General features: G+C 36.1%; 1 protein-coding gene across 2 annotated transcripts; it reads right to left on the reverse strand.

Moving 5' to 3' along the window:
* Positions 1-1,592: 1,592 nt before the first annotated feature.
* On the reverse strand, positions 1,593-12,695 carry CkIIalpha (casein kinase II subunit alpha). Of its 2 annotated transcripts, XM_043211413.2 has the most exons (3): positions 12,556-12,695; positions 12,027-12,076; positions 1,593-2,784 (listed from the first exon to the last, which is right to left on the reverse strand). In XM_043211413.2, exon 3 carries the CDS (start codon positions 2,658-2,660, stop codon positions 1,650-1,652), a length of 1,011 nt encoding a protein of 336 aa, XP_043067348.2. In that variant the 5' UTR covers positions 2,661-2,784; positions 12,027-12,076; positions 12,556-12,695; the 3' UTR covers positions 1,593-1,649. The 2 variants fall into 2 exon arrangements, with proteins under 2 accessions (XP_043067348.2, XP_070135444.1); XM_070279343.1 differs by lacking the exon at positions 12,027-12,076 and having other exon boundaries at positions 12,556-12,684.
* Between the last annotated feature and the right edge of the window lie 2,232 nt (positions 12,696-14,927).

Genomic DNA, 14,927 nt, shown 5'->3' on the forward strand with positions numbered 1-14,927 from the left:
CACGCCAGTGGTTCGGGGTCCCGAGCTCGGTGTTTCTTTTTTAGGCTTCTAGGATTGCCGCTATTTCTACCTGACCAACCCAAGCCAGGCGATCCATCAAAGTGTCATTTCGGCCGTCGAGACGGAGAGGACTACGAATTCTACCGTGATTGAACTTGAAATGGGAATGCAATTGATAGGAAATCAACCTGTTGTCGGATGGACGCTCATCTAATAAGAATTCATAGGAAAAGAGGTCCCAGGTAGGCGCCCTGGACTCGTATTGGTTGGGGTTCTTTATAGAGACATTACAAAACTGCCTAAAATATTGAAGTAATAATTGTAACTAATATTAGATATAGTACAAGTGGACCACTCCTCACTGCCCCCTGGGAATGACCCCTTCGAAGGTTTCCCGGAACTAGCTGGTCCACTTATCAAGCCCAGCTGACAGACAACTGACAGATAACCGGTGATCATGGGCTTGCATGCGAAATTTCTGCCGTGCCGCCTCTTATCACGGCCGAAATGATAAGGGCAGAGAACCAGAGTGGGGAGAGCGCAGCGTTGCGTACGTACGTTCACCAAGCCGCTTGGTAAACACGAAAAATTATAAAAAAATACTATGGAAAAGACTGTCGGTATATGCACCGTTAGAAAGCTCTATAAAGCCAGTACATAATAATTAAAAATACCAGACACATTGACCGTTCGAACGTGTCGACCGTATTAATCAAGTATTGACAAGTTAAAATGAAAGTCGGCACGGGTTATCTTTATCCTACCCACTCCAAATTGCATTTTAAAAATTTTTAACATCATTCAAACAAAATTAGAGGGTATGCGTTAAAAAAAATGAGCACCCCTGCTCTAAAAATTTAGCGAAACGAGAAAGTGCGAACAAGAGAGACGGTCCCTAGCAAGACGGCAAGTGCAGACATATCGACTGAAAGGGCGACGGAGTGAGTGAGAGCGCGGGTCGAGAGCAGCAATGGGTCGTCATAAACGATGCTATTTTTAAGTTTTTCAAGCTTGGCTTAAGCTTTCCGAATTATAGACTGTTTCTAGACCCGAAAATGTCCAAGCAACAATTTTTTAAAAAACGTTGGCACGACCATCATTTGGGAAAACGCTTATTAGCTAGAACAAGTTTTGCGCAGCGCAAAATGAGTAAAAAATTTATTTTTTTTTATTTTTCTAAGCAAATATTTATTGCCAACAGTGCAATTACATATCCGCTGTCGTTGTCCATTGACATGTTGATTGCTTGAAAGTTTATCGAAAAATGATGTTCGCGCGCTTGTTGGCTATAGTTGATGGGCAAATGAAATTCAAGTTGGCGAGCATGTTCGCCTGTGGATGGGCCCTTTTTTTCGGTTGTTCTCATAAACTAAACATTAGGAAAAAAAAGGTTAACAGTCATTTGCGAGGTATGTCTGCAAGGGTATAAAAAGAAAATAAATAAAATTTTTTTTTTTTTGTATTTTTAGAATGTATTGAAAATGCTTAATCCAATTTGATGAGATGAGATTCCCTTGTGAACCAGTAATACCCAGTAATTTAAGACAAAACCTTGATTTTTTTTTTTTAATTTTTTAATTTTTTTTGTATAATTTTTATCGTAAGTATTAAATGGCTGCTAACCCCATCTTAATAACCCAATATGCATCCTATTGCTGATTGTTAGGATTCATTTGTCCATTGACAATAGGTAAAAAATATGGATGAGCCATAGCTTCGCGAGCAGTAAGTCGGTCAACATGATCATAACGTAATAGTTTATCAAGAAAGTCTAGGGCTTCTGGAGAAACTAAATGTTGGTTGTCGGAATGAACAAATCTTTCCCATCGCTTTCTTGAATGCCGTTGTAGAATGTCATGAAATCGAGGATCTAAATCAATGTTATATTTATCTAAATAAGCATAAAGTTCCTCAGTGCCCAGCACCTTAGCAATGCGAACCAGTTGATCGTAGTTGTCATGACCATGAAAGAATGGCTCCTTTCTAAATATCATTGAAGCCAACATACATCCCAGCGACCACATATCGAGTGAATAATCGTACATTTGGTAATCCACCAGTAACTCGGGTCCTTTAAAATACCGTGATGCCACACGAACATTGTATTCTTGGCCAGGGTGATAAAATTCGGCTAGACCCCAATCAATAAGGCGCAATTTGCGATTTTCATGATCTATCATTACATTATGAGGTTTTACATCACGGTGCATAATTCCCATGCTGTGGCAGTAATCAAGTGCCTTTAGAAGCTCAAACAAATAATAACGAATCTCATAGTCTGTTAATGTTTGATAAAGCTGTTTAAAATCCGTATTATTTACGTGCTCAAAAATTAATGCCGGAGTTCGAGACACAGGATCCTTTACAACGGCTAAAAGTGTAATTATGTTAGTTCCACCACGTAAATTTTCCAAAATTTTGATTTCCCGCTTTATCTTCTTCTTTTTGACAGGTTTCAGAATTTTAACGACGCATTTTTCTGTGGTAGTTATATTAATTGCTTCAAATACCTCAGAATACTTTCCACGCCCCAATTTACGGACCAATTGATAATCGTCCTGGTTTCCCCAATCAACAACATAATTTTCGTAGTCCCAGTATTCATCAGGTTTATGTGCATTTACATCCGTGTACACACGAGCTGCACTTGGAAGTGTCATATTTTTTATTGCTCCGACTTTTCGATGCTCCTTTGCTGCAAAACTATTTTCGTGATAGGAAGGGTTTCTGTTGACTGACTTCGTTTTTATCTTCGTCCCAGAATAGTCAATATTATTAACTTGTCTGAAAAAAATAAAGGATTGCTTTAATTTATTATTAACAATGAATGTCAATAAAATGATGAAGTTATAAAATTCAGAACAGAAGTAGATTGCATAAGACCTTAAAAATTAAATGAACACCAATAATCTACTAAAACTTAAAAGTGGTTTGAACATGCCAAACTATTCCAAGCAAACATTTTTTTTTTTGCTTTTTAGTTTTTAAGTCTAGTTAAGATGATTCTACTCGGTTTAAAAAAAATGTGGTTTATGGTTATATAAATAATAAAAAATATTATCAACGCGTAAATATCAACGTATATTATCAACGCACATAGTTCTGTAGCCCACATTTGTGCACATTTGAATTTTTCGGAGTTTTTTTTTTGTTAACTTTATTCCTCTTATATAAAACTGAATCAAACAAAAAGGGACGTATATCAATACTTACATATTGATTGATAATCCGGATAGATCAAGACACGAAAAGAGCAAAACAAACATGAGAGTGTATTGATGAGAGAATCGAACTTCTGCACTGAGCGAATCGTAGAGTACGCTGCTTATGAAATTAATAAGGTCGGTTCTCAATAAATTTTAGAGGTTGCGGGAGCGAATCATTTTCATTCAATAATTGTCAGTTAATGTTTCGATGTTTGCTGTGCATACGCTAAATGTAGAGAGCAATTTACGCTCATTTGCCAAACTAAGCCGAAGTAGGGTTAGGCTCCGGGCTGCTCAGGACTGGGATAGATACATGTTTAAATTTTACTCTCTTAAAATTGTAAGTCGAAATGGGATAGGACATCGGCCCCCCACCACTTAGGATAGATATCGGCCCCCATCACCCCGCAACAAAATTGTGTAGCTTCAATAAACTGTAATCTACAACTGGTTGAAAAAGAAACAAGAAAGGAAAGCTAACTTTGGGCGGAGCCGAAGTTTATATACCCTTGCAGATAAAACCAGATATATATCGCATACATCGGATATAGTTGGCCGATCCTTATGAGAATGTCATAATAAAACCAATTAATTACAATAAAAAATCTACAAAAAAAAAAAACCCAATCTTTTAACTTGAAAAATACCAAAGTTGGTATTTCTACCAATAAGTATTTCCGACCGTTCAGTGCATATGGCAGGTATAAGATATAGTCGGCCAATCGTTATGAAATTTGGTAGATCGGATTAACTGACCAAAAGAATCACAGAATCTGTACTAAGTTCAAGCTTTTTATCTTCAAAAACACGAAAGTTGGGTAATTTCCGATCGTTAGTTATATGGCAGCTATAGGATATATTCGGCCGATCCTTATGAAATTTGGCATATCGTTTTATTTAGTAATAGCTCTAATGTAAAATTTGAACTTTCTAACTCAACAACATCTAAACTCAAAAATAATAAAAAACGAATATTACTACCTGGTCGAAACAAGTATTCGGACACTTTATTATTTTTAATAAATTCGTAAATGATTTTTAATTTTTTAATTTTATTTGTAAATAGAGAAGAAATGCATTGAAAACGGATAAAACTTTTTTATTTTACTAATCCTTTCCACGAAAATTGATATTGTTATGTTAGCTCCCTTAGAAATAATTATTGGGACACTGTATAGAAAATAATTTTTAAAAAATTTATAATTGTAGAAAAAAAATGTATTTTCTTACCTAATAGTGGGTATTGCCTCCGTACTTTGAAATGACTTCAGCCAAGCGTTTAGACATTAAATTAGCCAAATCCTGCAATGTTTTTCTTCGATTTTGGCCTATTCTTCAACAAAACCCTTCTTGAGCTGTGCCAAACTTTTAAACTGTCATCCATTGCTGTATACTCTATTTGAGAGTATACGCCACACATTCTAAATCGGGTTTAGGTCGGGACTACAAGCTGGCAACCCCAAAAGTTCAATTTTTTAATCCTCAAAAAACTGCTTTGACACTTTGGATACGTGGATGCCGGCGTTATCCTGTTGAAAAATTAACTTTTTCTCAAAATAAGTTTCGCCGAACGGTATCAAAATGTCGTCCATTAGTCTTATGTACATCTGAGAATTCATTCGTGTTAATAAAAAACATAAAGAGGATCTTCCGGCGTGTCCAAATGCGGCCCATACCATCAGTAACCCACCACCGATATTGCGAGTATAGCAGAACTGGCGTTCACGGCGGATATCTCTCTAGGACATCATTTTTCCTTTCAACTTGAATAGTCCTGACGGAAAAATGATGTCCTAGAGATATATCCGCCGTGAACGCCAGTCCTGCTATACTTTTAAAAATTGAACTTTTGGGGTGGCCAGCTTGTAGTCCCGACCTAAACCCTATTTAGAATGTGTGGCGTATACTCTCAAATAGAGTATACAGCAATGGACGACAGTTTGAAAATTTGGAACAGCTCAAGAAGGGTTTTGTTGAAGAATAGGCCAAAATCGACGAAAAACATTGCAGGATTTGGCTAATTTAATGTCTAAACGCTTGGCTGAAGTAGTTTCAAAGCACGGAGGCAATATCCACTATTAGGTAAGAAAATACATTTTTTTTCTACAATTATAAATTTTTTAAAAATTATTTTCTTTACAGTGTCCCAATAACTATTTCTAAGGGAGCTAATATAACAATATCAATTTTCGTGGAAAGGATCAGTAAAATAAAAAAGTTCTATCAGTTTTTAATGCATTTCTTTTCTATATTTACAAATAAAATAAAAACAAAACAAATTAAAAATCATTTACGAATTTATTAAAAAAAATAAATTGTCCCAATATTTATTTCGACCAGGTATTTCACATTGTCTTTTTTTTAAGTCTAAGCTTTAGAAATATTTATGAAATCCACTAAGGTCTGCGAAATAATTCACCTTATCTAACAAATATCGTTGTATAAAAGCTTTAGAGATGATTTTTTTAAATTTTTTTTGTTTTGCATTATTTTGTTTCACAAATTCTTTTCCAAGAACTGAAAGGCAAAACATAAAATTTGATTAGTTACCGTTAGTTTTTTTTTGAAAGCTCTGTGGCAACTTGGTGTACACAACGAAATAATTGAGCTGATCATATCAGTTTTCGTCGTTGTGTCTAACCAGTCAAGTCTGTAGCTAACTAAAAGTTACTTTTTTATTGAAAAATAAATAAAACAAGTAAGATCTGATGAAAAATTTGTTTTTGTAATCTAAGTTTTCGTTTATTTTAATAACAATGCATAAACCAAGATACCTTTCGGATGAAGAGCAAGTCAGAATATTGGCTTATCGTAAAACTGGTATGTCTTTGCGTAAAATCGCATATAAAATGGAAAGGAGCTTTTTCACGATTCAAAATTTCCTAAAAGATCCTGTTAATCATCGCACTAAACAAGATCGCACTAAACGGCGAATAAAACGTTTGGCGGTTAAAGAAAACTTGAGCGCAGCTCAAATTTGTCAAGAACTAACCCTTCCAGTTTGAAAGCGTCGAGTCCAACAGATTTTACGAGCAGATCCTTTCATTTTATATAAAAAAAAAAGTGTCATATCCCAACTTCTCCCACGACACAAGATCTCATGTAGACGCCCAAAAAACACAGCATTCGCTCCCAAATACACCAAAAAGACAATCAAACAAGGAGCTGGCAATATAATGCTATGAGGATGTTTCTCTTCTTCAGGTGTTGGTCAACTTTATTGGGTACAAGGCAATATGTATGTGTGAACGCAGTGAAGGAGACATCTCCGACCTTATATATATTCTTGATCAGGATCACTTCCTGAGTTGATATAAAAATGTCCGTCTGTCGGTTTCCACGCAAACTAGTCTCTCAGTTTTAAAGCTATTGACTTAAAACTTTGCACACACCCTTCTTTCCTTTGCACGCAGTATATAAATCGGAACTACCTGGATCGGGACGAGTCGACCAAGGGACGCTGGACCCACCAACTGGTCCCCGACCTTGAGAAATGGCTCCAAAGAAGTATCGGGGAAGTAAATTTCTGGCTGACGCAGTTAATCAGCGGCCACGGTTGCTTCAGGAGTTATCAATAAAAATTTGGACACGATGACGACCCCAGGTGCCCTGAATGCGGGGTAGACGAGACGGCGGAGCATGTGGTCCTGGACTACCCACGCTTTTCAATCCCCAGGCGGAGACTCCTAGGGGAAGTAGCGACGGCGGACCTCATCGGAAGGAGGTTGCTGGAGGACGCCCAGTTCTGGGCAGGCATGAGCAGCTTCGCCGTCTTAACGCTGAAGGAGCTGAGACGGCTAGAGACTCCGAGCGGAGGCTAGGCTAGCCTAGGAAAACAACAGTAGTGGGGTGCATAAGCACGCCAATCCTGGCCCTGCGAAGCAAAGCCTAGCGGCATTACCACAGGGGACAGGGACTTAGTAGACACTTTTTTGTTAGAGCTAAGTTTTAAGTCTTTCTTTGTTAATAATCGAATAAAAAAATAAAAAACACAAATGTACCGCTGCGAAAAAAGCTAAACTAGCACAGAAAATGTTTAAATCAGTGGTCGGCAAGGCCCTACTCCAGGGCCATATGAAATTTCTCTGATCAATCTTGTGCCATGAATAATTGTAATTGGACTTTTAAGTTGTTGTGGGGCTTCGTAGTAAAGTGAATCGTCTCAACAGTTAAAAAAAACAACTAATTCAACAACTCAGAATTCTTTGCAGTATGGAAGCCAATGGAAGACTCAAGCCAATTCTCTAAGGAGAATTATGGATTTATTTAAAAATATATATATATATGGCAATATATCAGAAAACAAGCGGCATAGCGGCAAAATGTACGAATTGCCGATCAAATGCACCGGTATTTTAAAGCAGACATTCCGATTGCCTGTTTCCAAACATGTGTATCGGTTGGAAATTTAAACAATTTAAATTTAAACAAGAAAGGAAAGCTAACTTCGGGCGGAGCCGAAGTTTATATACCCTTGCAGATAAAACCGGATATATATCGCAAACATCGGATATAGTTGGCCAATCCTTATGAAATTTGGTAGGTCGGATTAACTGACCAAGAATATAATCCGTACCAAGTTTCTATCTTCAAAAACACGAAAGTTGGGTCATTTCCGATCGTTCAGTTATATGGCAGCTATAGGATATAGTCGGCCGATCCTTATGAAATTTGGCATGTCGTATTATTTTGCCAAAAATAGCTCTCACGTCAAATTTGAACTCTCTAACTTTAAAAACACCAAAGTTATACCATTTCCGATCAATCAGTTATATGGCAGCTATAGGATATAGTCGGCCGATCCCGGCCGTTCCGACTTATATACTGCGTGCAAAGGAAAGAAGGGTGTGTGCAAAGTTTCAAGACGATAGCTTTAAAACTGAGAGACTAGTTTGCGTAGAAACAGACAGACGGACATGCTCATATCAACTCAGGAGGTGATCCTGATCAAGAATATATATACTTTATAGGGTCGGAGATGTCTCCTTCACTGCGTTGCACACTTTTGGACAAAATTATAATACCCTCTGCAAGGGTATAAAAATATTGTCATAAAACTGCGAAAGTGTCGTCTGGACCATAGCGCAATGTATAGAGTGATGACTATTGGTTTAAATAATCACCGTACTCCGAATAAATTTTGGGAATTGTAAAACTTTATAAGTAAAAATTTAACAATTTTCACTACTTTATACAAATTTGTAAAGTATTTTTCTGAAGTGTATTAAATGGTCGCAAAATTAACGAAAAAATTTTACTACTTATGTAGTAAATGGGATCTAAGCCAGAGGAACACCAAATCAAAAAAAAGTTGTATCGTTATACAATATAAATACCCAAAACTAAGACCCAAAACTTCATTAACTAATCTTAAGTAGTACGTCCTTTATTGCCAAAAAAAAACTGCGCAACGAGGTAACAAATTAATGGCAATGATATAGATATTTTGATCTTTGGAATAAATATTTTCTGTGGGTTGGAAATCAGACGAATGCCCATGTGATTCCAACACGTTCATAGTTTCCTCTAAACTATTACTCTGGTAGCTTTTCTATCATTGTCCTGCTAAAGAACATCTATATGACATTTTACACTCTTAAAAAGGTATCGTAGATTTCTTCAAAATATTCATGCATTATTGGTAATCTATGATGGATTTTATGCCATGTATACTTCCTGATGGGAAAAGTGTATAAGCTCTAACCAGACGAACTTTTCGAACCGTTTAAGGCAGTGCACTATGGGCAAAAAGTCCGGAAATCTGACCCTACAAGATATATGTATATATTCTTGATCAGGATCACTTCCTGAGTTGATATAAGCATGTCCGTGTGTCTCTCTTAGTTTTAAAGCTATCGACTTGAAATTTTGCACACACCGTTTTTTCCTTTTTTCTAGTACAGCTGTTTTCAAAATAATAGGAGTGCTTTTGCATATGCACTTGTCCCTTCTGTAGTAATGTTATGCGTTCATTTTTTTCAATTTTATTTCTTTTTCCAAATTTGTTTATGGATACACATTCTGAGGTACCGTTATTTTTTCATTTTACTATCTTCGTTTTCTGAGAATTACCCAAATTCGTAAACAAACTTCATTTTGCGCTCATCAAAATAATAGGAGTGTGCCATTTTAATCTGTTCAGAGCGCAAAAAAAGGTAATTATTCTTAAAAAAACGGCTTAAAAGTATAGAATGATTAATATCCAACTACAATTTTAACGTTTAAGATCGAAAATTTAAAGCAATGGGTCGTGGCAAACATTGCACACCTGAGCGACGTGATTTGATCAAAAACTTGATTTCAAGTGGGAAAACGTACAAGGAAGTACAAAAAATAATTGGATGCGGTGCTTCCATGATCCGAAATGCACTAAAATTTTCACCCAAGCCGGAAACCCGCGGCCGACCCCAAGTTCTAGCCGATAAACTGGCTACACGTGTTGCAAGGTACTCGAAGAAGCATCCTTTTGCAAGCTGCAAAGAAATCAAGGATGAGCTTAACTTGGACGCAAGTATCCCAACAATAAGTCGTCTTTTAAAGAAGCAAAATTTGACTGCCCACAGTCCACGGAAAATTCCATTCCACACCAAGAAGCACATAGCCGCAAGAATGAAATTTGCAAAGAGCCATGTCAACTGGTCAGTTGAAAAGTGGCGTAACATCTTGTGGTCGGATGAGTCGAAAATAGTCCTTTATGGTGGCAAAGGATCTCGACAGTACGTTAGAAGACCACCTAACACCGAATTTAATGCCAAATATTGCATTAAAACGATCAAACATGGCGGACATAATATAATGATTTGGGCATGTTTCTCGTACTATGGCGTAGGTCCAATATATTGGATTAAAAATATTATGGATGGTCCTGGATATGTCCAAATAATGCAGGAAACAATGCTGCCTTATGCTAGCGAAGAAATGCCACTGGTTTGGGTCTTCCAGCAAGACAATGACCCAAAGCACACAAGTAAAGTGGCTAAGAAGTGGTTTGCAGACAATAAGATTGCAGTACTTGAATGGCCCGCCCAGTCCCCCGATCTGAATCCGATCGAAAATTTATGGACAGACGTTAAAAAGGCGGTCGCAGAAAGGCATCCAACTAATGTTTCCGAGCTTTGGGAAATTGTAAAGGCCTCTTGGACCTCGATTCGTCCCGAAAGATGCCAGAAATTGGTGGATTCCATGCCAAGGCGCTGTGCGGCAGTGATAGCCAATAAAGGTGGTGCCACGAAGTACTAATTATAGTTTTTTTTAATTACATTTAACATTAAATTACTTAATATAACCATATTTTATCGTTATATATTATTTTCAAAAGTTCTGAGAGAATTTGCTTGAACGCTCCTATTATTTTGAGAAACCCATATTGGGTGTTGTTCCCTTTTTTATTTTTTTTTTAAGTATGTATTTAATGAAGTAACTTTTTTTTAGTTTTAATTACTTTAATACAAGTCATATTTGTTAAAAAAAAATGAATTTAAGAAATTTAATTCGTATTGACATAGTTTTTTTCACCGATTTTCACATTCGTGATGGTCACTCCTATTATTTTGAAAACAACTGTATATATGGTACATAAGTCGGAACGACCGAGTAACAAAAAAAATTTAAGGGGTATAATAACTTCAGCTGCATACATTTTGCATTGTCGACCAATTTTGATTAAAAGTTTGATTTAAGGGGACCCCCCCCATTCTCGGTTTTAAAAAATCGATTTTTTTTTTTTAATTTAATTCGAACTTATAACTATTCAAGAATGTTCCCTGAAAATTTCAAGTAAAAATTTCAAAAACTCTTGAAGATATAGCCGATTTATGGTGGAAGCCTCAGGCGACGGCGAGAGCCGTCTCAAAACTTTAAACGCGTTTTTCTCGAAACAGTGTTTTTACGACTGGCGCATGAGGTTACTCAAAAACTATTAATCCAATCGATTCCAAATTTTAACACGTTATTCTATACATATATAGCTCTCGTATGAACTAGGATAAATCAAATCGGTGAAGATCTTCTTTACTTTTCAACTCGATTTGTGGCTGAAAAAAATGGAAATTAAAAAAAAAAAATTTCAAAGGTCCGCCATTTTGTTAATTTTTGAGCGAAGTTAATAATCCTAGTTCATACGAGAGCCAAACATGTACTTTTTCTAATCCCGTTGGAATTTTTGGATTCAGGTGTTCCAGTGAGCGGAAATCACATGCGCCGCCGAAAAGAAGGGCTTTTCTTTGATCACAAAAAACAACAACAAAAACAAAACAAAAAAAAATTCTGTGAAATGATTTTCTTCCTTTTTGTGTTTCAATATATGTAAGCACAGTTACAACCCTAAACAAAAATTTATGTTCATTTGCCAGCCCATTGAAAATTGTCAAAATTTAAAATCGAGAATGGGGGGGGTCCCCTTAAATAGTTTTTTTTTTGTTGTATCTCATAGAAAGTATTCTCGCAGTACAAAAATGAATAAAAAAAATGGTAATAGGCAGTCAACGAGTAGCCTCTGGAAAAAAACAATTATCTATTTACATATGTATTTTTTTGCTTATTTATGTATGCATTCTTTTTTGTGTGTAATATTATTTGTTCTTCACGTTACAAACATCTGGTCCAAATTATAGTACTTTGCAAGGGTATAAAAATAAAATTGTCTGTGCAGTTTTGTATGTGTATATATGTATATACATATATATGTATGTATGAAAGTGTTGGCATAGTTTATGAACACAAAGCTTCAGCCGGGTTATATTCACATATACATACATACATATGTAATTATATTTGCACACTTACAGAATTTTTTAAAATATAAGAATCAAGGTAACGTACCAGAAACCGCGGGGTATAAATCAGCTTCGTTCCAAAAAATTTGTGATGAACTGCGGACATAATCGACAAGGAATAGATTTAGCCTAAAGTTTATATAATATACAAATCTTGAAGTAAAACAACATTAACGGATCTTATTGTACTTTATATGTAGTTAAAATATTTCTGTATAGAAAACTTATACATACATGTTTATTGCTTAGAAAAATTTAGATGTTGAATGTTTGAAAAACACACAATCCAATCACTTATAGAGATAGATATAGGCGTAAAATGTGACAAACAGAATTTTGAAGCACAGACATGAAAACTTAAAACACGTGAAGTGAAAATGGCCTTAAAAATGGTCTTAAAATAAAATGGTTCCAATTAACTGAACTAGAGGAATGCCAGAAATAAAGCGGTTATAACGTAAGCTTATTTAGTGATGAATACTTTAATCTAACATGTCTATATGTGTTTTCCATGTCAGTTAAATTCATTTGTTCAGTTATCCACTCAAACTAAATACTTGGGAAACAATACTCACGTTTTTGAGTGAATTTTAAGAGGTTAAAATGGCAATTTTAATTTTATGAAGGTTAGCCGCTGTCCATCATGGAATTAGTACTTACAATAAAATTTTCCAAATTTTATGTTTCGACAGAAATTTATTTTTCTAAGAATTAGAAACACTGGAATTAAAACAGAAGAAAACGTTATTGAAGGTTTTTAGGTGGTAATTGAGGAAGCGGCAAAATATTGTGACTACAACATCAATCGAGTATTTACTAATTCCAAATAATATAATGAGTTTTTTTTTTAAATAATACTAGTTTATTTGGCGTCCATAAATTAAAAGAGCGAAAAGTCTTGGAAAGTCGCTCTATATTTGTCCAAAAACTATTTGCGTTAAGTAGAGGATGTCAAAGTCATAGGTATATTAAAATGAGAATACACACTGATCATCAGTGACATTTTTTTTTATTGAATACTAATCACTACTGCTTCTCTTTTTGTACCCTGATAAGCGTTTTGACGCCTTTCGAATTTTGTTTCCATAGGTATTGATATTATTATTCCAGTATTGACGTCGATAATAATATAATAATAGCAGGATTAGAAACAACTTAGCAGTGGCTTGTTTCTCTCAATGGTCAGGCAAGTAAGGGCGTATACACATTGATCTATTAGTAACTTGGTATTAGAGAAAAAGTTTTTTTTTTTATGGTAGTAATAAATTAAATGTTATTAATTAACATTTTAAATTTTTTTTTAGAAGCTTTCTCTCATTTGACTCTCATTTTGACTCATTTAAAAGCCGAAACTTAAAAATCAAAACATTTTCACTAAGAAAAATTTTCTCAGAAATTTTGTTGGAAAAATTCGGGTTTAAAATTTGAGTGTATGCGCAGCAGAGAAAAAAATGAGAGCAGAGCATTCACTGCTAAAAAACGTAGTATTTTATTTCAATTTTTGCTTAGTCAAAAGTTGGAATGTGCGCTAAAAGAGTGTATTTTATTTTAAAGAAAGCTTTGCTATCAAAAGTTCTTAAAAAAATGAAAAACTTCGCTACGCTTTCTCTATGAAGAAAACTTTTTCCAACCCAATTTATGAGACAATTTTTCTCAGTGGATATATATTTTTTTTTAAGTTTTGGCTGTCAAATGTGGCAAAATGGGAGCAAATGAGAGAACTTCTAAAAAAATTTGAGAGTGCTCACACTGCCGGGGTGCCGGCAGCGCTGCGGAAGAACTTGCTACCATATGCACGCGTGCTATGGAAAATGAGATTTTGCCCCCACTGGAATAGAATGAATTACATAAAATATATCAATATTTACATTTTTCCAATTCCATTTCGAAAAAATCAAATTTTTGGAAAAGGCAAAATGGACCAAAAGAAATTGAAAAATGAAAATTTTTTTTGTTATAACAGGGGTAATATTTATTTAAAACTGTCCTTACTGGACAACCATTAAATTGTTTCACAATAAACTTGGCGTACAGAAAAATTAATTTTAGAGATAGGTATATGAGTAATTAGGGATTAATCCATGGTAGGTCCTGTGGGTGGGTTCTGCCTTCTCGTCTGCTCGCAGTTAGCTAGAAGAGAAATGGCCAACTGGTTCGGGTTTTTTTGTAGCCTGGGTCCAAGTAAGCCTCCTATCAAGCGTGAAACCTACTTATTTCAGGTTGTCTACCTGCGGGATGTCTACCTGTTGAGACGGAGCTGTGGGAAGTTTCCTGGTCGGAAAGAAAACTGGGTCGCAGTGGATTTGTCGTTGTTAACCTCAATGTTTTATCTTCTCTGTCAATCGCTGAGAAGATCGAGCTGCTCTTGCATGACAGCAGCTGACTCAATAGTGCTGTCAGAAAGGGTCAGGAAAGCATTGTCATCCGCGTAAGTAGCTGCCATTACCATCGGGCTCTGCAGGACTGGGAGTTCGGCCGTGTAGGCGTTATAGAGCAGGGACTCCAGAGCGGACCTCTCTAAGTCCGGAGGTGGCCTCCCCGCATCTGACTGCAAAATTGCGCTCCTTCAGGAATGACTCCAGAAATAGGAATTACGGTTCTGGCATCTGGCTGCAAAATTACGCTCCTTCAGGAATGACTCCAGAAATAGGAATTACGGTTCTGGCAAGCTGGTCTTCTGAAAGACTCGGTTGAAGGCTTGCTTCACATCCAACATGACAGCCTTCTTCATGACATCTTCCAACAGCCTTCTTCATCTTCCTTCATGACAGTACTTCCTGGTTTCAAAAGAGCCCAAAATATACTTCACCACTTTGTGGCATTGTTCAGGATCCGTTCCATGGAACTGCCTGAAGCCAAAATGGTGATCGGGGATTAGTCCAGCCTCGTCCAGTACAGGCAGTACTCTGTTTTAAAATAGTCGTTCTAGTATTTTAGATAGTATCGG

This window comes from Drosophila bipectinata, chromosome 3L, assembly GCF_030179905.1.
Source record: "Drosophila bipectinata strain 14024-0381.07 chromosome 3L, DbipHiC1v2, whole genome shotgun sequence".
Taxonomy (NCBI): Eukaryota; Metazoa; Arthropoda; class Insecta; order Diptera; family Drosophilidae; genus Drosophila; species Drosophila bipectinata.